General features: G+C 34.2%; 1 protein-coding gene across 1 annotated transcript in view; it reads right to left on the bottom strand.

Moving 5' to 3' along the window:
* Positions 1–24732, bottom strand: part of RNGTT (RNA guanylyltransferase and 5'-phosphatase) — a 344889-nt gene that overhangs the window by 59816 nt on the left and 260341 nt on the right. Inside the window, exon 14 of the mRNA XM_044245889.1 lies at positions 5788–5854. Within this exon, the coding sequence (XP_044101824.1) occupies positions 5788–5854 (67 nt within the window). The remainder of the gene's footprint in view (positions 1–5787; positions 5855–24732) is intronic.

The following is a 24732-nucleotide window of genomic DNA, read 5'->3' as shown; positions in this document are numbered from 1 at the left end:
ACTACTTAAGAAATTAGAAAAGTTTAAGAGGGTCCACAAGTTAAGATCTTGATGGTGAACTTTTGAGAGCATTTTGATTGAAATTAAATTAGTGGAGGTATTTAAAGAGGTGCTAAAGCTACAGTAACTAAAATAAGATTTTTTTTATTAAAAAATGTCAGTAATGTTACTAAACCTCCTCGATAATAAATATTTTACATGTCTTATTCAGGCTCAGTCTATCCTGAAAAATCCTTGTTTTTCAAAGCATAAAAATACATGTCATGTATGCAGGTAGAAAGGAATTTAAACTCACACCCCTCAAGTGGAACAAGAGAAAACTTTTATAGCCAAGAAATAAATGTGAAGAAGAATCAGAGAACTAAAGAAAAAACACAATACAAATTTCACAGGCCTGTCAGAAAACTTAACAAAAAGTTATAACAAAAAAGGATGAACTCAAACTGTCCTTTTTATTAACTACTTTGAAGGTTCATAATATCATTCCATTTGAGAAACCGAATCTAGGGTTCAATCCTTAAGTACTATTACTATAAAAACAATTTTTGATAAAAGATTGAATGCTCTCCCTCTAAGATCATGAACAAGGCATGGATGGTCTGTTCTTAACATCTTTATTTAACTCTGTACTGCAGATTTTTTTTTTCCAATTTACTTATTTTCAGAAAAACAGTATTCATTATTTTTTCACCACACCCAGTGCTCCATGCAAGCCGTGCCCTCTATAATACCCACCACCTGGTACCCCAACCTCCCACCCCCCCCGCCACTTCAAACCCCTCAGACTGTCTTTCAGAGTCCATAGTCTCTCATGGTTCACCTCCCCTTCCAATTTACCCAAATTCCCTACTCCTCTCTAATGCCCCTTGTCCTCCATGCTATTTGTTATGCTCCACAAATAAGTGAAACCATATGATAATTGACTCTCTCTGCTTGACTTCTTTCACTCAGCATAATCTCTTCCAGTCCCGTCCATGTTGCTACAAAAGTTGGGTATTCATACTTTCTGATGGAGGCATAATACTCCATAGTGTATATGGACCACATCTTCCTTATCCATTCATCCGTTGAAGGGCATCTTGGTTCTTTCCATAGTTTGGCGACTGTGGCCATTGCTGCTATAAACATTGGGGTACAGATGGCCCTTCTTTTCACGACATCTGTATCTTTGGGGTAAATACCCAGGAGTGCAATTGCAGGGTCATAGGGAAGCTCTATTTTTAATTTCTTGAGGAATCTCCACACTGTTCTCCAAAGAGGCTGCACCAACTTGCATTCCCACCAACAGTGTAAGAGGGTTCCCCTTTCTCCACATCCTCTCCAACACATGTTGTTTCCTGTTTTGTTAATTTTGGCCATTCTAACTGGTGTAAGGTGATATCTCAATGTGGTTTTAATTTGAATCTCCCTGAGGGCTAATGATGATGAGCATTTTTTCATGTGTCTGATAGCCATTTGTATGTCTTGATTGGAGAAGTGTCTGTTCATATCTTCTGCCCATTTTTTGATGTGTTTGTCAGATTTTAGTCAATGTAGGGAAGCAAAAGAAAGCAATAAAAGGCATCCAGATCAGAAAGGAAGAGGGGAAAACTATCTTTATTAGCTGATGATGTAATCATTTCTATAGAAAATCCTATGAAATCTAAAAAATAAAAAAAGAAAAAATACTAGCACTAATAATTGAGTATAGTAAAATTGCAGGATTTAAAGTAAACACATAAAAACTGAATCTTTATATACTAGCATTGAACAATCAGAAATTGAAATAAAAAATACTTTTATATCTAGAAAAATGTTTCTATAGTCAGTGTCAAAGTAATTACTGCCTATGTTTCTCCTAAGACTTTTATGGCTTCAGGTGTCATATTTAGGTCTTTAATCCACTTTGAGTTTTTTGGTGCCTCTTGAATAAGAAAGTGGTCCAGTTTCATTACTCTGCAATGTAGCTGTCTAGTACCATCTGTTGAAGAGACTCTCTTTTCCCCACTGTATATTCTTGCTTCCTCTGTCATAGATTAACTGATCATATAAGCATGGGTTTATTTTTGGGCTCTCTATTCTGCTGCACTGAACTATGTGTCCACTTTTGTGCTAGTACTATCCTGTTTTGATTACTACAGATTTGTAGTATATCTTAAAATCTGAGATTGCGATACCTCCAGCTTTCTTCTTCTTCTTCTAGATTGCTTTGGCTATTTGGGGTCTTCTGTGATCCATACACTGCATACATAGTATTTTTGTTCTAGTTCTATGAAAAACGCTCTCTGTATTTTGATAGGGACTATACCAAAATAACAAGCTTATGCACAGCAAAGGAAATCATCAATAAAACAAAAAGACAACCTACTATATGGGAGAAGATAGTAGAAAATAATATATAAAATAAAGGGTTAATACCCCAAATATATAAAGAACTTCTACAATACAAAAAAAAAAAAAAATCCAATTAAAAAATGGGCAGGTGCCCTGAATAGACATTTTTCCGAATAAGACATACAAATGGCTAAAAGACACATGAAAAGATGCTCAACATCACTCATTATCAGGGAAAGGCAAATCAAAACTACAATGAGCTATCTATCACCTTACCCATCAGAATGACTAGACTCAAAAAGATAAGAAATAACAAGTGTTCATGGGGATATAGAAAAAAGGGAATACTTTTGCACTGCTGGTGAAAATGTGAATTGATGTAGCCACAATGGAAAATAGTGTGAAGTTCCTCAAAAATTTAAAGATATTATTGCCATATGATCCAATAATTCCACTACCAGGTATCTACCCAAAGAAAACAAAATACTCACTTAAAAGGATACATGCACTCCTATGTTTATTGCAGTATTATTTATAATAGCCAAGATATGAAAGGAACCTAAATGCCCATCAACAGATGAATGGATAAAGAAAATGTGATACACACACACCCACATACACAAAATGGAATATTACTCAGTCATAAAATCAATGAGATCTTGCCATCTGCAACAACATCTTGCCAATGCCCACCTAGAGGGCATTATGCTAAGTGAAACAAGTCAGAGAAAGACAAATACCATATGATTTCATTCATATCTGGAATTTAAGAAACAAATGAATAAAAAAAGAAACGGGCGCCTGAGTGGCTCAGTGGGTTAAGCCTCTGCCTTCAGCTCAGGTCATGATCTCAGGGTCCTGGGATCAAGCCCCATATCAGGCTCTTTCTTGGCAGGGAGCCTGCCTCCCCTGTCCTCTCTGCCTACCTGTGATTTCTGTCTGTCAAATAAATAAATAAAATCTTCAAAAAAAAAAAAAAAAAAGAAACAAACAAACAAAAACCCAGACTCTTAAATCCAGAGAACTGGTGGTTGCCAGAGGGAAGTGGGCTAGCAGAAGAATGAGTGAAACAGATAAAGGGGACTAGGAGTCTACTTATCTTGATAAGCACTGAGTTATATATAGCAAAGGTGAATCATTATATTGTACACCTGAAAGTAATATACTATTGTATGTTAATTATACTTCACTTCAAACTTTTCCCTGTATTTATTAATACAGAAATTACACAAAAAGTCTTTATAAAAATGTTAAAAAATATTTTTATGACATCACAAATATAAAATACCTACAGATAAATCTATTAAAAATGTACAAGGCCAATATACTGAGTCAAAATATTATTGAGAGCTATTAAAAATCTAAACAAATTGAAAAAAATGTGGTCTTCATGAATTAAAATATTCAATATTGTTAAATGTCATTTCTCTTCAAACTGATCTATAGATTTAACATAATCCAAGTCAAAATTCCAGTGGCATTTTTAGAGAAATTGACAAGATATTTCTAAAATGTGTATGAAAATTAAAGGAATCTAATTAGCCAAAACAACTTCGAAAAAGAACAAAGTTTGAGGATTTATCTTATCTGTCTCCATGACTTATTATTAAGACACAATAATCAAGATATTGTGGTACTGGTGGAGGGACAGGCGCAGATAAACGGAAAAGAATAAAGAATCCAGAAATAGATTCACATACATATAGTCACTGATTTTCAACAAAGTTGCAAAGGCAATTCAAGGGTGGAAAGGATAGCTTTTAAAAAATGGTTTTAGGGCTTGCTTCAGCAACACATATACTAACAAGGACAACGTGCATTTAAAAAAATAAATTAAATAACAATAAAAATGGTTTTACAACAAGTAGATATCCATGTGCCAAGAAAGCAGGGAGCTCAGAATTCCTCTATATGTTGAATTTTGAATCATATTAAAAAATTAACTCATAAATATTAAACCAAAATATTAAACCTAAAACTAGAAAGATTCTACAATATGAAGGAGAAAAATCTCTGTGACTTTGGTTAGGCAAACATTTCTTAGATCAATACCAAAAGCACGAGGCATGAGGGAAAAACTAATAAACTAAACATCAGCATTAACAAGTTCTGCTCTTTGAGAACCCTGTTAAGACAAGGAAAAGAGAAGCCATTGCTGGGGGGAAAAAAAGGTGCAAATCATGTATCTGATAAAGGACTTAACATCCAGAAGATATAAAAATGCTCACAACTTGAGTAAAAACACGAAACTTAATTCAAAAAAAGGCAGGATTTGAACACACACCACTAGAGATGTACAGATGAAAAAATAAGCACATGAGACGATGCTTAACATTATTAGGCATAACAGAAATGCAAACTAAAACTGCAGTGAAATACCACTAAGTACCCATAAGAATGACTAAACTTAAAAAAAAGATGGGCGATACCAGGATATGGAGGAACTAGCACTGTCACACCCTACTGGTGGGAAAAGAGTTTGGTTGTATCTTAAAAAGTTAAACATACAACTGCAATTTAACCCAGCCATTGCCAATTTAGGTATTTACCCAAGAGAAACTAAAGGATATATCCCTGCAGAGACTTGTATATAAGTGTTCGTAGTAGCCAGAAAGCAGAAACAACCGAAATGTCCATCAACAGGTGAAAAGATAAAGAAGCAATGCTCTAACATAATGGAGTACTACTCAGCATTAAAAACAATGAATTATTGGTAAGTGCAACAACATGGATGAATCTCAAAATAATGATGCTGTATTAAAGAGGCTGAGAGAGGAAGAGGGAGAGACAGAGAGACAGGGCAAATAGTGTATACTTCCATTTATATAAAATTCTAAAAAATGCAAATTAATCTATGATGACACAAATCAGATTAGTGGTCCCCTGGGGACTGGAAGTGTAAAAAGGGCAAGGGTGAGGAATTTCAAAGAGGCACAAGAAAACTTCCGGAAGTAATGAATATGTTTACCATGCTGATTGTAGTGATGGTTTCACAAGTCGAAGCATATCAAAATTTATCAAACTGTACACATTAAATAGTGCTTTGGTCAAATTCAACTCATTACTATGGGCAAGAATATTAAAATAACCAATTCTTGGGCACCTGTGTGGGTCAGTTGTTTATCAGCTCAGGTCATGATCCCAGAGTCCTGGGATGGAGTCCTGCATCAGGCCCCCTGCTCAGTGGTAAGCTTGCTTCCGCTTCTCCCTGTGCCTCTCCCGCCTGATCGTGTTCTCTCTCTTGCTTGTTCTTGCTCTCTCTCAAATAAATAAAATCTTAAAACACTAAATAAATAAGTTAAATAATCCTCTGAAAAACTGAATTACTTGTTCAAGAGGGATAATGCAAAATGAAATCAGTAATTCACATTCATAATATTTTTGATATATTGATAGTTATTTGCAGGTTTTTGATGGGTTCTGGACAAGTGAACTACATCTAAGAAAAATATACTGGAAAATGAACAATCATACCTTGATTTGTGCAAAGGGTCTTTCATAACCTCCAACATAGAGCAGACCAACATTCTGAGGAAGTAACCTATAAAACAAAAACAAAACATATTATTTTGAAAACATTCTTCCTTATATAAAAAGCTCGTATTATCATCATAATTTGTATACCAAATAGATACTGTGAAAAAGCTATCTTTGCAGTTATTCTTGTCTTTTGCTCTATGAGATAGCTGAGAAATAATCCTTTTTTAAACTAATTTGGAAATAGGTTGTCACAGGAGGGTACTTCTCTTTTTTGTTTGTTTTTTTATTCAAGTATAATTAACATACAGTATTACATTAGCTTCTGGTATACAATGTAATGATTCAAGAAAAATTCTTATACTTCAGAAAATAGTAGTAAATGCTGAGAATGGAAACTTAGATGTAGAATAGTCTAACATGTTAGTAATTCTGGCAAAATTACTAAATAGTATCTCTAGGAAAAAAACTAAAAGAAGTAATGCATGTATTTAAAAATCTGTAAGGATTAAATTCAAGAAACAGTCATTGTACACCTATACTATGTACTGTAGGAGATAATACGAACCTAAATAACTCAGTCCCCAAAATATAAAGGAAAACCAGATACATAAATAAATAATGCTACCAAAAGGCGGTCTCTGATAAGGGCAATATACATGTATTTGCCACTGCAAAATAGTGGAATAAAAGGTACTTGCTATCAAGGGAGCTGGAAAAGTTCAAATAGGTGAGATCTGGTTCAGTCTTAAAGGGTGGGTAAGGCAAAGGGAGAAATTTAAACAAGTTGTGAAAATGTGGAAGATCTGAGACAAAAAGTAGACAAGTATGGCTAGAGTGAGGGATAATTTAGTTTAAGATGAAAACCCAAAGGAAGTTTGGAATAAACTACAAAGAATGTCAAATGCCATATCTTTATTTTATAAGCAATATGAAGTCATATTCCTGTAAGTTGTACTTAGTTCTTATAAAAAAAATACACATGAAAATAAAAAGCAAACCATACAGAGCGTTAAAAAAAATAGTAAGTTACCTTCTAGGACTCATCCTTCCCTTCCTATTTCCACTTAAAAGAGAGCTATCATTCCTGACTGCATTAAACAATGTGAATGAAACACCATCATTTGAACTGTGCTTGTGAAGCGTATAGTGGTACAGGGTATGAGAAGAACATAAACATTCTTATGATTATCTCATTTTCTTTTATCATAGATCTTTTCTCAATGGACACTAACTCCCTTCTTAACCTTAGTGTACATAAAGAATATGAAAAAACTTTGCCTATACTCTTTGCCTACAGGAACCAGGCCAAAACACATCTCAGAGCTAGGTAATGAAAATTAATAGCATTTTACAGCAGGTAAAAAAATGATCTCAAGGATGACTGTATAATTCTATTGCATGAATCTGAAAATGAAACACTGAGTAGTATTTAAAGTGAACAAAAGACTATAAACTCAAAACAACCCTATGAAAATTTCTCAGGATACTATATTGGTCTAATCATAAAAAATCAGAACACAAGATTATCACAACCATCCGTTTAAATTTAGTTAATGACTTCAAAAATTCTACTTCAGTAATTCCAGGATATGAATTTCTTCATATTTTAACTTCTCTGAAAACTGGATGCCTCTGATATTCTATGGTATCTTATAATCACTGTTTCCATTGACTCAGTCTAGGAAGACTAAGAAAGCACACTCTCAAAGCACCTTAGATTTTATGAAATAAGGTAGATAGACATTCAATCTCCCAGAAACATTCTTTACTCCTTTAAAGGCTCATAAAGCATTAAAGGCTACTGAAAGAATGTTAATAGCTGATGAACACAATCTTGATCAAACCAAGTTAGCAAAAAGCTACTTAATTTTGAAATATAAGTGATACTTGCAGTAATTCATTTTTAGCATGGAGTTGAAGGTCATAAACAGGACTAAAGGCATTTGTTCACCAAATGTAAGTAGAAAGCATAGGAAATTTCTCTAAACCTCAACTGTGAAATGGAGAATTTCTTAGTCATCAATTAACATATAAGAAATTAAATCTCACAAATCATTGCCAGTACCACAATTTAATGTTAGTTATATATAGCAGTGGTAATTTATTTCCTATATAACAAATGTTCACAAAAACCTTAATAAACCCCCTTCAGAAGTAAGAATAGTCACTGTTCATACAAATAAAGATGCTAGAGAAAGAAGAGAATAAAAGCTGGCTGACATTTAAAAATCAATATGCTTCTAAATACTATGCCTATGCATTTCAGGAAGCTCGCCAATATACCATTTAGTGTGCCCCTCTTTCTCCAACTTGCCTATCTAACAGCTACCTTTCCTTAAACAAGAAATTTCTTTAATATATCAATTATGTAGCATATACATGTTTCACTTTTTAAATACTGTTCTCTCTCATTCATATACCTATTATTACTTACCACAGATTATATTACTACCATCAACTGAGTGGGTTTTAATATGTACTATAATCTAAATGCCTGCTATGCACAAAATAACACTCTGAAAACACTTTTAAGATGGAACATTTCTTTAACCATTTTTACATTTCAAAAAATTATTTTACCAAATTGTATACATAATTGTTGTCAAATAATAGACCATTTTATGGTGACAGGGTACTTGCATATAATAAAGCAATCACACATTTTAAATCCCCAGAGTAGGGCGTTAATTCAGCACTGATAAGTGAATTCATATGTATATGTTAAAATAGAAAACCTGACTCATTTAGTACCAGATAATTGCTTTGCCCTTAAGTTACATGAACATTAACATAACCTTTATACAAATGCTAGCAACTCCTAAAATATTTGCTTGTAACTAAATACTTCTGTGGTGTGGCTATCAAAGAGGGAAATAGCAAGGCACCTGGGTGGCTCAGTTGGTCAAACATCTGACTCTTGATCTCAGAGTCATGAATTCAATCCCCAGTTAAGCTCCAGGCTAAGGACAGAGCCTACTTAAGGGGAAAAAAAAAAAAAAAGAGGAAAGTAGCAATAAGACAGCAATCAGCAGTAAGAGAGCAATAAGGCATGTGGGCAGGAGAATCAGGGATGGACCTATTAAGAGTTTTTGAAAAGGTAAACACAGGTAAGACTAATGTTCATTTTGCTTCAAATTCCCAAATACAATATTAACAAATACCTATCCTGGAAAGAATGCAATAAAGTTATTTTCAGAAAAGTTTCTCACATAAAGGAAAAATAAAACTTGTCAGGTAATAAAATGAACATTATTTAAAAGGACCTCATTCACTATAATCTAATGATATATCAGATATTTTAAAAAGTTTTAAAAGGAAACTGAGTCTATAATTGCTTCAAATAAAAAATTTAAGAAAAATAAAATAAAAATTTTATTTTTAAAATAAAAATAAGCTAAATAACTCAAAATTAACTACTCTGTCTATAGCCCATAATTACAATACTTGCTAATAGATACGTCTTTCAACTGCAATAAAATATCCTGGGGGGGGGAAGCACAACTTGTTTGTTTATTTGTTTTTAAGACAGAAAGCATGAACATCCAAGGAGAGCAGTGGTTGGGGGGGTGGGCAGAGGGAGAGAAAGGATCTTAAGCAGGCTTCAAGCCCAGTACAGATCATGACCTGAGTCGGAGTCAAGAGTCAGTTGCTTAACAGACTTTGCTACCCAGGTGCCCCAAAATTTACAGTATCTTTAAAGCTAATTTACATAAAATCCTACTTCTCAGAGAAACTGCATCTGATATATCAACTACTAGGGAAAATGAGAATGCAAACACAAGAATTCAGTTAGAATTTAAGAACATAAAAATTACCAGAAAATCTCCATGTTTAAAATGATAGAAATACATCAATAAATAACTTCTAGGACAGAAAGGATATCCCAAAGGAAAGTATCAAATATTTTTAACTAGATAACAAAATAACAATATATCAAAACTTGTAAGATATAGCTAAATCCAACTTAGATAAAAACTTATAACCTAAACCGTATATGTCAAAAAAGAAATGCTGAAAATCAGTGAGTTAGCAACCACCTCAAGAAATTAGAAAAACACCACTAAATTAAACCCAAAGAAAATAGAACAAAATAAGTTGAAATTCATGAATAGAAAATATACACTAGATAGGACTGAAAGATTAAAAATGGTTTCTTCTAAAAGAATAATTGATAAATCCCTAATGAGACTGGCAAATAAAAGATAAAGCACAAACAGTATCAGGAATAACACAGAGAACACAGCCTACATATACTAAAAAATAAGAGGATATTATAAACCCCCTTACACCAACAAGTTTGAAAACTGAGACTAGAAAAACTTCCAGAAAAATACAGTGAAATAAAACTGACCTAAGAAAAAACGGAGTATCTTACTTGTTCTACTGTAAAAATTTTTAACAATCTCCCCAAAGAAAGCAAAAGGTCTAGATGGATTCTTCAGCAAATTCTACCAAATGTTTAAGAGAAAATTAATTGTAATCATATACAAATTTTTCCAGAAAATAGAAGGAATATTTATATTTTAACTAGTCAGCATAACTCTGACACTCAGAAAAAGCAATGTTGATCAAGAAAGATAGAAAAGACAAGCAAGAGACCAGGGGAAAATGTTTGCAAGAGGACTTTTACCCAAAATATTAAAGAACTTTTAAAATCTCAACAATAAGAAAACAAGCAACCTAATTAAAAAATGGCCAAAGACCTAAACAGACATCTCGCTAAGGATATATATGGCAAGTAAGCATAAAAAAAGATGCTCAACATCACAAGTCACTAGGAAAAAGAATATTCAAATGAGATACCACTATACACCTATCAGAATGACCAAATCCAAAACACTGATACCAAAGAATGTGGAGCAACAAGAACTGTCATTCATCACTGGTAGAAAGATAAAATGTAGAAGAACAGTTTGGCAGTTTTTTATAAAACTAAACATATTCTTACCATATGATCCAGCATCACACTTCTTGGTATTTACCCAAATGAGTGAAAAACTTATGTCTACCTAAAAACCTAAGAGCTAGGTAATAATAACAGAAGAAACTATGTGCTCAAAGAGAGGGAATATATGAGAACTCTCTATTTTCTGCCCAAATATCTGGAAACCTAAAACAGTGCTTAAAAAAAAAAAAGTTTATTTTCTTTAAAAAATGCAATGTTGATAGTACAAAAAAGCAACTGTATAGGTCAACTTCTCTCATGAACAAAAATGCAAAAAGGAGGAAGTGAGGAAGGGAAGCCCTAAATAAATGAAATGAGAGAATGTATCATATTCATGGATAGGAAATCTCAATGATGAATATACTTAATGCAATGTTAATAATCCTGACAGAACCTGAGAAACTTAATAAGCTCATTATATAATATACATGGGAAAGCAAAAGAACAAAAATATCAAAGATTCTCCCCTAAAGAAGAACATAGTGAGGAGGCTGAGTCCATTAGCTACCACAACTTCTTCCTATTCTTACAAAGCTACAGCATTAAAGAAAATGTGGTATTAGCATGGGACAGGCAAAAACACCAGTGGAATATAACAGAGAATCTAGAAACAGACCTACACATAAACAAACACTTGATTTACTAAATGTGGCACTGCGGGATGGTGGGAAAAAACCTTCCATGTGTTAGAAGGGAAACAAACCTGAATAAATTCCTCTTTAATTTTAATGTCACAAAAAAATATTGGTAAATCATATTATATAAAATTTTCAACAAACCATCAGGGCAAAAATAGTATAAATAAAGTCAAAAGATACCTGACAAACTGTGAGAAAACATTTACATTTGCAGTATACACTACAGAGAAGAAACCAATAATTCTATTATTAAAAAACTCAAAAACTAAAAGGGAAAATGGCCAAAAACTTGTTGGAACAATGAGAACAAGACATAAAAAGGCAATACACACACACACACACACACACACACACACACACACACGTACATACACACACAAAAAAAAGTACACACGTACACACGCCCAAAATAAAAGGGGGGGGACATTAAGAATATACAAAAATATTCCAACTTACTAGTAATTAGAGAAATACATCTTAAAATAGCATTGAGATACCATTTCCAACCTATCAGACTGGCAAAAATTGAAACATACGGAGAATGCATTCTGTTGGCTAGCCTGGGGGAAACAAAAGTTCTCAGATACTGTTGTTGAAAAAGAAAACTACGACAGTGGTCATGGAGGGAAACGACAATATCTAACAAAACCACATATGCACTTAGCTTTTGACCTAATAATCTCTCTTCTAACAATATGCCTTGAAAATACACCTCCAAAAATGCAGAAATACACATGTACAAGGCTATTCACTGCACACTACTGGTATGCAAAATACTGGAACAACCTAAGTACACAGCAGAGTAGGTAAATAAGTTACAGTAAATCCACACAATGGAGTAACATGTACTATAAAAAATAATAAGGAAGATCTCTAATTACTGATAGGAAGCAATTTCTTCTTTTTTTTTTTAAAGATTTTATTTATTTATTTGAGAGAGAGAGACGGTGAGAGAGAGCATGAGCGAGGAGAAGGTCAGAGAGCGAAGCAGACTCCCCATGGAGCTGGGAGCCTGATGTGGGACTCGATCCCGGGACTCCAGGATCACGCCCTGAGCCGAAGGCAGTCGTCCAACCAACTGAGCCACCCAGGCGTCCCTAGGAAGCAATTTCTAAGATATGCTTACTGTTAAGTAAAAAAGGATATACAGTATGTTACTCTTTTTGTTTTAAGACTTTATTTGAGAGATAAAGTGTGCAAGTGGGGAGAGGGGCAAAGGAAGAGAAAAAGGGAAAGAAGCAGACTGCACAGAGCACAGAGCCTGACATGGGGCTGGATCTCAGGATTCTGAGATCAAGACCTGAGTTGAAATCAAGAACTGGAGGGCACCTGGGTGGCTCAGTGGGTTAAGCTGCTGCCTTCAGCTCAGGTCATGATCTCAGGGTCCTGGGATCGAGTCCCGCATTGGGCTCTCTGCTCAGCAGGGAGCCTGCTTCCCTTCCTCTCTCTCTGCCTACTTGTGATCTCTGTCAAATAAATAAATAAAATCTTTAAAAAAAAAAAAAGAAATCAAGAACTGGACACTTAACTGACTGAGCCACCCAGGTGCCCCTATAGTATGTTATTCTTAATGTAAAAAAAGAAAAAGTATTAGAATGTAACTGTTCATTTGTGCAAAAAGATTTCAGGAAAGCTAAAATAGAAACTTTAAAGGTTGTCTTCATTTAGGGGGTAGGTATTATAGTGAATGAAGGACAATTTTATGAGAATACCTTTTTGTAAAGTCATGACTAATATATTTTTTTAAGATTTATTTATTTATTTGAGAGAGAGAGAGGGAGAGAGCGCATGAGCAGGGGGAGGTATAGAGGGAGAAACAGACTTCCTGCTGAGCAGGGAGACCGATGCAGGGGCTCAATTACAGGATTCTGGGATCATGACCTGAGCTGAAGGCAGATGCTTAACAGACTGAGCCACCCAGGTGCCCCAAGTCATGACTATTATAACCATGATAATGTTTCATATACCAAATAAGTAAACAAATACATAAACAAATATGTAAATAATCAAAATCAACCAGAATGTTGTGGGAAACCAAAACAGAATAAAAATAACTGTATTACAAATAAATAATATCCCATGTTAAGGGGGATGGGAAAGAAAAAGATTTTAAAGTAAGTTTAGAAACAGTATTTTGACTATATTCCACTGTACACAAATATAGCCCTTGAGCTAGTAAACTTGTTTCTCATAGGGATGTGGGTTAGTAATTCTAAATATGTTATATGTATACTAGGATTTAACAAACAAGTAAATACATCATGTATAAAGAGATGCAGGTTTCTCACTGTACAAAGAGTTACACATAAGCAAAGGGGAAAAGCTAGAATTGACATTATGATGCTGGATTAGAGTCAGAAGTATTAGCAGGAATTTATAGCTTTTAATATATTCACAGATGGATAAAGGAATAAATATAAATGTGTGTGTAGGTGCATGTTAGTATATGATACATTCCTAGTTCTGACAACAGAGAGGGCCTATAATGACACTAAGCAGCAATGACTAGACTGAGGATCTAGGTTTTTTCCTACCATTCACCACACACACACACACACACACACACACACTACACACCTCACACTACCCACACAGTGGGGTCCTTGGAGAAATGGCTGATTCCTGGACTGCAGGAGGGGAACTATAAGAAGAACCTGGAACATCTATGGAACTAGAAAGTAAAGAAATGCTGAAAAATAATGAGAGACTGTCAAAAAGACACAGAAGCCAAACTGAAGAAGTTCTTAACGACCAAAGCCAAAACAGCAACATAAAATGAGAGTCCTGGATTATAATCCATAGAGTAAAATACTCTTAAATCCTTACTGATATAAACAAACATATGAGGAAGGGGGGACAGTTCTTCTCTACAGTAAAATTCCCACTGACAGACTAAAAATGAATGAGGGAAATTGAAATTCACCATTATTTGGAATATTCACCAAATCAAAACCGAAAAACACAACAGTGATGGTTTTTGAAGGCAAAAGCCAATGAAAGGATGTTAGAACTAGAAGATGAAAATTTGATGAGAAACCTGATACTTGAATAGTCTCAAAGCTTCCCCTCCACTAAACACTTATTACAAAGAAAATATAGCAACTTTAGTGAAACCTAACCAAGTAATCAAATCTGACATCACAGTAGTAAGATTTATCAACATGCCTTCCCCTTCCCCAACACCATAAAACACACTGAGAAAGAAAAAATATCACTTTCATGGTGTTCCTGCCAAAAGTACAGAAAAAGATCAAACTAAGGGACAACACTTGACCAATATTTTCCAAAAAGTGTCAAGATCATGAAAAACAAAAATGAGATATTGTCACAGATTTGATTAAAGAGACATGAAAACTAAACACAATGTGGAATCCTGGATGAGAAAAAGAATATTAGTGAGGAAACTGACAAAATTATATTAAGGAATATAGTTAAGTTCATTGTGTTGTACTAACATTTATTTCCTGATGTTGACAATAGGGGAAAACAATGTGAGAGATATACAGGAATACTCTGCACTATTTTTGGAACTTTCCTATATGTCTAAAATCATTTTAAAATAAAAAAACTTTAAAAACATGCCAAGAGACAACATTGATGGACCTGGAGGGTACTATACTAAATGAGTTAGAGAGAGAATGATTTGATTCACATGACTTCATTTATATGTGGAATCTAAATGGGTGATGGGGTATTAAGGAGGGCACCTGTTATTCTAGTAAGCGCCAGTGTTAATATGTAAAGGATGAGTCTCTAACTTCTACTTCTGAATCTGATACTACAATATGTTAACTAACTGAAATTTTCTTTTTTTGAAGATTTTATTTATTTATTTCACAGAGATTACAAGTAGACAGAGAGGCAGGGAAGCAGGCTCCTGGGATCATGACCTGAGCCAAAGGCAGAGGCTTTAACCCACTGAGCCATCCAGGTGCCCCAACTAACTGGAATTTAAATAAAAACTTGAAACAACAAATTTAATTAAAACAAAATTTAAAAACAAACAAAACAGATTCTTAAATACAGAAAGCAAACTGATCACTGCCACAAGGGAGTCAGGTAGTGGAATGGACAAAATAATTGAAGGAGATTTAGAGGTATATACTTCCAGTTACAAATAAGTCATAGAGATGAAAAGTACAGCATAGGGAATATAGTCATTAATAATGTAATAATGTTGTATGGTGATTACACTTACTGTGGTGAGCACTGAGTAATATGCAGAATTGTTGTATCAGTATGTTGTATACCTGAAATTAATATAACATTGTCCACTATAGTTAAAGCAAGCAAGCAAGCAAGCAAGCAAGCAAGCAAGCCCCCCATACCACACCCAAAAGTTAACTCAAAATAGATTGAAGAACTGAATGTAAGATCTGGAACAATTAAACTCCCAGAAGAAAATATAAAAGCCCTTTGGCATCAGTCTTAGCAATGATTTTTTTTTAAAAGATTTTATTTATTTATTTGACAGACAGAGATCACAAGTAGGCAGAGAGGCAGGCAGAGAGAGAGAGAAGGGGAAGCAGGGTCCCCGCTGAGCAGAGAGCCTGATGCAAGGCTCGATCCCAGGACCCTGGGATCATGACCTGAGCTGAAGGCAGAGGCTTTAACCCACTGAGCCACCCAGGCGCCCCTTAGCAATGATTTTTTGACACCAAAAGCAAAGGCAACAAAAGAAAAAATAAACAAGTGGAACTACATCAAATTGAAAAGCTTCTGCACAGCAAAGGGAAAAATAAACAAAATGAAAAGAGAACCTACAGAACAGGAGAAAATAATTTGCAAATTAAATGTCTGATAAGTGGTTAATAACCAAAATATAAATAAAGAACTCATAACAATTCAAAAGCCACAAAAATCCAATTAAAATAGGAGCAGAGGAACTAAAAGACATACGGACAGCCAACAGGTACAAGGAAAGGTACTCAACATCACTATCAGGAAAATGAAAATCAAAACCACAATGAAATATTACCTTACATCTGTTAGAATGGCTATTATTAAAAAACAAAAACCAAACCCTAAAACAAGAGATAACAAATGATGCGGAGAATGCAAAGAAAAGAGAACCCTTGTATACTATTGGTGGGAATGTAAATTAGTACAGCCATTATGGAAAACAGCATGGCGGTTCCTGAAAATATGAAAAACAGAACTACCATAAGATCCAGCAATTCTACTTCTGGGTATATATCTGAAAGAAATGAAATCTATTTATTTACAATAGTCAAGACAACAACCTAAGTGCCCATCAGTGGATGAATGGATAAAGAAAATGTGTCATACATACAAAATGGAGTATTAGTCAACCATTACAAAAAGAAATCCCGTCAACTGCTACAACACAAACCTCAAGGACATTATGCTAAATGAAGTAAGTCATCCAGAGAAGACAAATACTATATGATCTCACTTATACGTAGAATCTAAAAAACAACAACAAAAAAAAACCCAAACTCATAGAAACGGAGAACAGAGAGAGTCACTACCAGAGATAGGAGTTGGGGGAAATGATGAGGGTAGCTAAAGTTACAAACTTCCAGTTATAAGATAAATAGGTTCTGCAGATGTGACGTACAGCATGGGGACGATAGTTAATCATACTGTATTATGTATATTTGAAATTTGCTAAAATAGTAGATCTACAAGTCCTTATCACAAGAAAGAAAATTTTGTAACTATGTGAGGTGCTGCCTATTAACTGAATTTAATTGTAGTGATCACCTCACAAAATATACACATCTCAAATCATTATGCTGTACGTCTTTAATACAATGTTATATGTCAATAATATCTCAAAACTAGGAAGAGGAGAAATGCTAACTTAAAAAAACAAAGAGACATTATTAAGAGACTGAAAGAAGCCACTGAAAAGAAGAAATTTCTAACACACATATCGTAAATTGAACATACACTCTAGGACACAGCAATTCCAATTTAAGTACATACACATCAGACATATATATGTGCATGTGTACCTAAATACACATACAAGTATGTTTGACCATTATAGGTAATGAACCCAAACTGCCATCTATGCAAGTGCCTTTATATAATATGATGTTTCACAGGGAGAGAGAGCAATGAAAAAGAATGAATTTGCCCACATCATGGATAAATTTCAAAATCATGACACTGAGCAAAAGAAGCCAAACCTAAAAGAACATAAGGTTGCATTTAAGTAAGGCTCAAAACAGGCAAAACCAAACCGTGTGGTTTAGAGATTCATACTTAAGTAATAAAATTATACAGAAGAGCAAGGGAGTAAATCTGGAAAGTGGTTATCTTTGGTGGGAGGGAAAAGTTTGTGAATGAGAAAGAGAATGCTGGAGGCATCTAGTTTGCCAGAAAATATTTTCTTTCTTGTCCTGGGTAGTGGTTAAGTGTATATTGGTTACATAAAATTTCATAAAACTATACATTTATTTGTTTTATGTACTTTTCTGTATATGGTCTTAATAGAAAAAGCAGAAAGAAAAAAAAACCAAAATAATCAGTAAGAGAATGACTCCTAAATGAAGGGTACAGTATTAATTCACAAATTAACATATTTTAATATTCCTGTATAAACAGATGAGTATTTTAAGAGATGAGCTCCTAGGGGTCCCTGGGTGGCTCAGTGGGTTAAAGCCTCTGCCTTTGGCTCAGGTCATGATCCCAGGGTCCTGGGATCGAGCCCCACACTTCGGGCTTTCTGCTCCGCGGGGAGCCTGCTTCCTCCTCTCTCTCTCTGCCTGCCTCTCTGCCTACTTGAAATCTCTGTCTGTCAAATAAATAAATAAATAATCTTTAAAAAGAGAGAGAGAGAGAGAGACGAGCTCCTAGAGAATCCAAGTCACTCATCTCTTCCTTCAGACTGGAGCTATATATTCTATGGCATAAATATAATTTGAAAACAGAACTTACATACCTGGGCATAATGGTATTTTAAAATTGAAGAAAAGAAATACTACTGATAAAAAATATTTAGACAAATTTTTCACTCCCAGCCAAGACAGAGTCAGGAGAACTGGACTAGGTGCTACTCCCGCTAAACAACTGAATACACAATGTTACACAATGTTTTTCAGAAGTTGGACAAGAAACAGCACAGGTCAGTGGTACCCGAAAGAAGGAAAACAAACCAAATCATTCTCACCTCTGCCCCAGCTTACTACCTGGAGTTTTCATTACCACAGGGCAAAAGTGGGAAAATCCAGGCCTATAAAGCCCGAAGTATTTACTATGTGGTTCTTTAGACAAAGAAACTGTCAACTCCTAAAGAAATGAAAGTAAATGTCCACAGAAAGACTTGTATTCAACTTTAATAGGAGCTTTGCTCCTAATAGCCAAAAACTAGAATCATTTCAAATGCCCATCAATAGATGAATGGATAAATTGTGATATATCTATTACTAAAACACTACTCAGCAATAAAAAGAAATGGTCTATTGATATATGTTAACAACATGGATGAATTCTTTAATATTGAAAGAGGTATGGAGAGCACATGTTATATGCTTCCATTTGTATAATATTCTAGAATATAAATTCTCAAAAGCAAGCAGATCAGTGGTTGCCAAGGAAGGGTTTGAGAGGAAGGAGAGATTAGAAAGAACAGGAGGGAATTCTAGAGAGTGTTGGAAATGTTCATCATCTTATCCTGGGAGTGATGATTTCACACATAAAAACCAATCAAATTGCACACTTTAACTGTGTGCAGTTTATTGTATCAATTACTTCTTGATAATGCTGTAAAAAATGTACAAACTTCACCTTCCAAATTTTGTTAAATATATTTAAAAAATAAAGTCTACAACAGTTTGCAGTCCATATATCAAACCGAGCCTACAAATAATTCTTAACTGATCCACCAGATCATTCTAAACGAATAGATTTGTTACTTAAAGAACTGCTTGTGTGAACATGAAGAATAGTTTGAAAGTAGATTTTAACAGGGAAATCATTACAAACATACAGCTTCCTGCCTAATTTGTTATCTAATGATCCTAAACATTATTCTGTGACTTACTTCTATCTACAAAACAAGAGATGGGAGAATGACGTATGCAGGAATTTACCTCAAATTGAACATCTGAAATCACCTGAATCATCATCATATCCATACATGTTCATCACTTTGACAATGACACCATGACGGATATTGTGTAAAGCATATTTGTTAAAAGGTTAAATGGAATAAAATCTTCATTTCATGTACTGGCAAATTCTAAATCATGTCTTTTTTTTCCTTCTGTTCTTGTTGTATTAGCTTCCCCTGTATACTTTGGACAAGAATTTGACCATGAAGTCCTTGTTTTCCCCTGGGAAAATGTAGGAACATTATGTTAAGCAGCCATTTCTGCAGGAAAAGAAGTACAAAAGATGCTCTGGAGAGTAGAAACAGAGAAATTTAAGCTGAGTGGATATAATTCACAATTCAATTTTTTCAGTCTAAATTATAGCATCATGTCACATATTAACATCTATTTCAATAATAGCTATGATCAATCAAAGAGAAAAATGTTGTTGTTTTTTTAAATCACAGACCCCAAAATGACTGAGATTGTTATATTCTACATTGAAAAGAATTACTGCAAATCTGAATTTCAGCTTCATTGAGCTCGTTACAAAATGCTGATACATGAACTATATAACGAAAAATACAGAGAACTGCCTAAGTATTTCATTGATAGAATACATATTAAATTGGTCTTCTCTCTGCTATTAAGTTTAATCTGAATATTCCCCTAGTAAATATGATATATTTTATATATTAAAACATGGATTATAATAGTACACAATTATGGTTTTTTTCATTGCTAGCCATGTACTAGCAATCTTTATTATTATTATTAAAGTAATTAATTTTATCTTTTTCATGAATGAATCAACCTATTTTGAGTTAGCTAAATAGATAGTTCCCCCTTAATTCTTCAGTATGTTTTTGGTTCATAAAGAGTAACTACTGACTGGTAGTAGTTTGTAGACCCCCTGAAGGAATTTATTACCAGTTGAACAGCTCGTGTAAAAGAATCTGAACTATCACAGTTCATTTTATCTTTTATTTTGATATCTATTCCAAACAGATATAATGATATAATACTAAAAGTCTTTAAAAATTACTTCCAAATGTAAAAGTGACTGTCTAGTATGCTGAGTTGCATGTCAATTATTTTGCTTACAAGTGACAATATTTATCCTTGAAATATCTTTGATCAACTAACAATTAAAAGCTAATATAATGTGTGAGATAGTTCAACCTCAATAATGTAACAACTATAATCAAGTATTCAAGACAAAGTTCCAGAATCTCACGCGCTGATAACAGAAAATCATGAAATGTCCCTAAGAAAGACATTTTCACTGGGTACTGCCATCAATGTTATAAAGCATGGTAATTCTAACATTCTGTAAAACATTAATATAGGGCCACCTGGGTGGCTCAGTCAGTTCAAACGCCTGACTCTTGATCTCAACTCACTTCTTCATCTCAGGGTCATGAATTCAAGCCCCACATTGGGCTCCATGCTGGGGGTGGAGCCTACTTAAAAAACAAATAAGAAAAAAACATGTTAATATAAATTAAATTCTACCTACCCGACTAGGACCACATTTTGTAAATGACTTATAGACCTTCATATCCTTATGGCTAGGCTAATTTGACTATTCCTGAAAAATGAGATGGCGGCTATTTAATAATCACAATATTTTTCCATTCATTTTTCCCATTCTATTAAGTGATTGCTGTGAATTCTTGGAAGCAGGTTATGGTCATTACAACTTTAGAATATGCTCAGCAAAAACATGATAGACAGTTATATCATGTTATCTTCTCAAACTAACCAGGCTTTCAGAATGACTTAAATGGTATGGTAGATGCATTTAAAAAAAAACCATTTCTTTGTACATCGATGTTCATGGCAGCATTATTCACAATAGCCAAAAAAGGTAGAAACAATCCATATGCCCATCAAAAATTGATAAACAAAATGTGGTACATACATACCATGGAATTATTATCTGGCCTTAAAAAAGAAATGAAGGGGCGCCTGGGTGGCTCAGTGGGCTAAAGCCTCTGCCTTCGGCTCAGGTCATGATCCCAGGGTCCTGGGATGGAGTACCGCATTGGGCTCTCTGCTCAGCAGGGAGCCTGCTTCCCTCTATCTCTCTCTCTCTGCCTGCCTCTCCGTCTACTTGTGATATCTCTCTGTCAAATAAATAAATAAAATCTTTAAAATATATATATATAAATCTGCCAAAATTTATATGCTACATACATGTCTGCATGTATGAAAGAGGGAGAAAAAGAGAGGCAGATGGTCAGAAGGGAAGAAAGATACTGCCATAATTACCAAAAATGAGTTATGTGGATGCTAGAAAAGTATATACTAACACAGAAAACCTGACTTTCCGAGCTCTATTACAGCCTGAATGATATAGTTTAGGATCACCTAACCCTCTTTCTTTGGTCACATAGTTACAAAGTGATCTTCTGATGACTAATTAAATTTCCCAAGTAGTTAGATTGGAAATGAGATACTGTAAACAGCAGGCCTAAGGATGTATGCACAGCTGACCCCTGAACAACACGGGTGTGAACTGGATGGATCCACTGACATGCCAATTTTTTCTGATAAATACAGTAATGAATTTTCTCTTTCTTACGATTTTCTTAGTAACATTTTCTTTCCTCTGGCTTACTTTATTGTAATAACCCAGTACATACAAACTATGTATCAGTCAGCTGTTTATGTTATCAGTAAGGCTTCCAGGCAACAGTAAGCTATTAGTAGTTTTGGTGGGGGTCAAAAGTCATACCAGAATTCTAACTGCATGAGGAGTTGGTGCCCCAAACTCTGCGACGTTCAAAGGTCAAGTGTATATGTGTGTATCTGCACGTGTGTGTACACACATACATATGTAATGATATATCATTATAAACTAGTACTAATAATTACAGAAGCAGTGGTAATAATAGTTATTCACTAATAACGTCAATATGCAAGGTCATGGACTAAGCTTAATTTTACATTACACTGGTTTTCTCCCTAGTATTAATTTTAATTTAGGTTTCTCATTTAATCTTGTTAAAGAACCTCAAGAGTTAGGTACCATTATTATCCCCATTTAATAGATACGGAAGCTAAGAGAAATGACTAATTTGCCTAAGGGTGCACAGCTTGTAAGAGATAGAAGAACTAGGAATCTAGGAATCAAAATTCTCCTTCTCTGGTTCTTTGTTCTTAATTTTCATGCTATATGGGCATTGTTTTAATAATTAAGAAGTTTGGTTAAAGATCATGAATTCCCCACAACTTGATCAATTCTACATAACAGAATCAGTTTGGGCCTCACAAAACTCTATCCCACCTCCTCAGATGTGCACAGCATCTCTTCAAATCAACATGACCTACTTAAAAAGAGAAGTGGGGGAGAAAAGGTAACAACAAGGGAGGAAGATTAAGTCAAACTTATATTCAACTTGGCTCTCCCCCAGCTTCTTTCTCCCTCTTTATGAAAACTGACTCATTTATTATATATGCCAGACTTTGGGCCAGGTACCAAAGATATAAAGATAATCCCCACCCCCAAGAGCTCACAGCCTTAAAGAGGCAGCAGGTTTGAAGTAATTAAACTACAGGAAATGAAGATAAATTGGTAAATCCTAGTACAGACCCATATGAAATAGATATTGTGGTAATCTCAATACTAAAGATTTAAACACTGAAAGTAGAAACTTGAATGTTAAGTGGAAACCCATATGCTGGTTTTTAGGGAATTTCTTTTGGATGCACTATGACTCAACACTGGAATCACTAATAAGGAATTTCCATATTTTAAGACTCTCCTACCAAACACCATGAAATGTCATCATATACAATTTTATATTACAATCTCAAGCTTCTAGTACAGTGCCTGACACAAAGTAGATGTGATCAAGAGTTGCTCAGTGAGTAAAAAACAAAAAGTAAAAAAGGGAAGAAAAAACAAAACAAAAAGAAAACAACACACACCTCCTTGGGGAAGAACTAATCTTTGATAGTAAGGTAGTCTAAAAAATATTTGAAAAATGTAACACAGATTTGTAAATGGATGGATATAAAGCTAATTTAAATATCACTTTGCTATAAAATATTTTGATATGCAAAACCAAAACCAACAGCTGAAGTTCTAAAATGATCTAAACAAGATAAAGACTACCTAGAATTAGGGAATTTTAAAGTAAGATTCCTACAAATGAGATGACAGATAAAGCATAATAGAAATAATGATGAAGCTTAACAGCTTCCTAAAAATCTTTAATTAAATTTTAGAAAAATAAACCTGAGGTATTCATGCAAAATTTAAAAATGTTGCTTGCTGTATTACAGCCTTAGCTGGAACTATCTGTGGCATAATAATCAGCATAAATTACTTTGTAAATATTCTGATAATGGCTAGTGGGACCCAAGTTAATTTATTTCTAAGGTCAAAATTAAATATTATACTTCATTTCCTAAAGTTTGGTTATTATTATAAACTCGCAAGTTCTGAGCCTCCTTTCACTTTCTAGCAGGTGATACCCAAAAACAGGTATTAAAAAGCTTCTTTCTAAGACTAGAACTGTTTCAGGAGTCTGAACTGATTATATGTGAACTATTGGGATGGGAATGGGAAGAACGAGAGTAGAGAAAGAAAATGAAGTCAGTAAAACCTAAGGGACACCAAAAATAAAAGAATACCAGCCAAGAAGTTTTTTAATCTATTAATATTCCTTGACTCAAAAAAAAAAAAAAAAGAAAAGAAAAGAAAAGAAAAAATTAAGAGGAGCAAGGCAGCAGCAGCAGCAGCCAAGAGGCATTAGAATCAGTATGAACACTGAGTGTGTCATCAATGCACTGAAATGCCCTTTTTGGGAGTAAACCTATTCTGGATGGATAAATGAAGTAAAGCAATGTTTTGCTTCTGAGATCAGATTAATTTTACAAGGAAGTGGAGTTATCTTTACATTGTATTTTACCAAGTACTATGCTTATAACAATAGCAATCTTTACCATCAAATAAAACACATAGCTAATAAAAACAAAAAGACACTGTAGATTTATTATATATATAATCTAGAGATGGATACAAGAAATTTGTTACAATAAATGAGAAACAGCATTGACAGATTTCCTGTCAGATATCATATAAGAAAAAGGGCTCTGTAATTTAAATGGTTCCAAGCAGCAAGTTGGAAGCTTTCGACTAGTACTGTTTTTTGTTTTTTTTTTTTTTTAAAATATTTTATTTATTTATTTGACAGAGAGAGAGATCACAAGTAGGCAGAGAGGCAGGCAGAGAGAGAGAGGGAGAAGGAGGCTCTCCCCCGACGTGGGGCTTGATCCCAGG

The sequence above is a fragment of the Neovison vison genome, chromosome 1 (genome assembly GCF_020171115.1).
Source record: "Neovison vison isolate M4711 chromosome 1, ASM_NN_V1, whole genome shotgun sequence".
Lineage (NCBI taxonomy): Eukaryota > Metazoa > Chordata > Mammalia > Carnivora > Mustelidae > Neogale > Neogale vison.
Note: the sequence above shows the minus strand (reverse complement) of the source record. Positions and strands in the feature narration are given on the sequence as shown.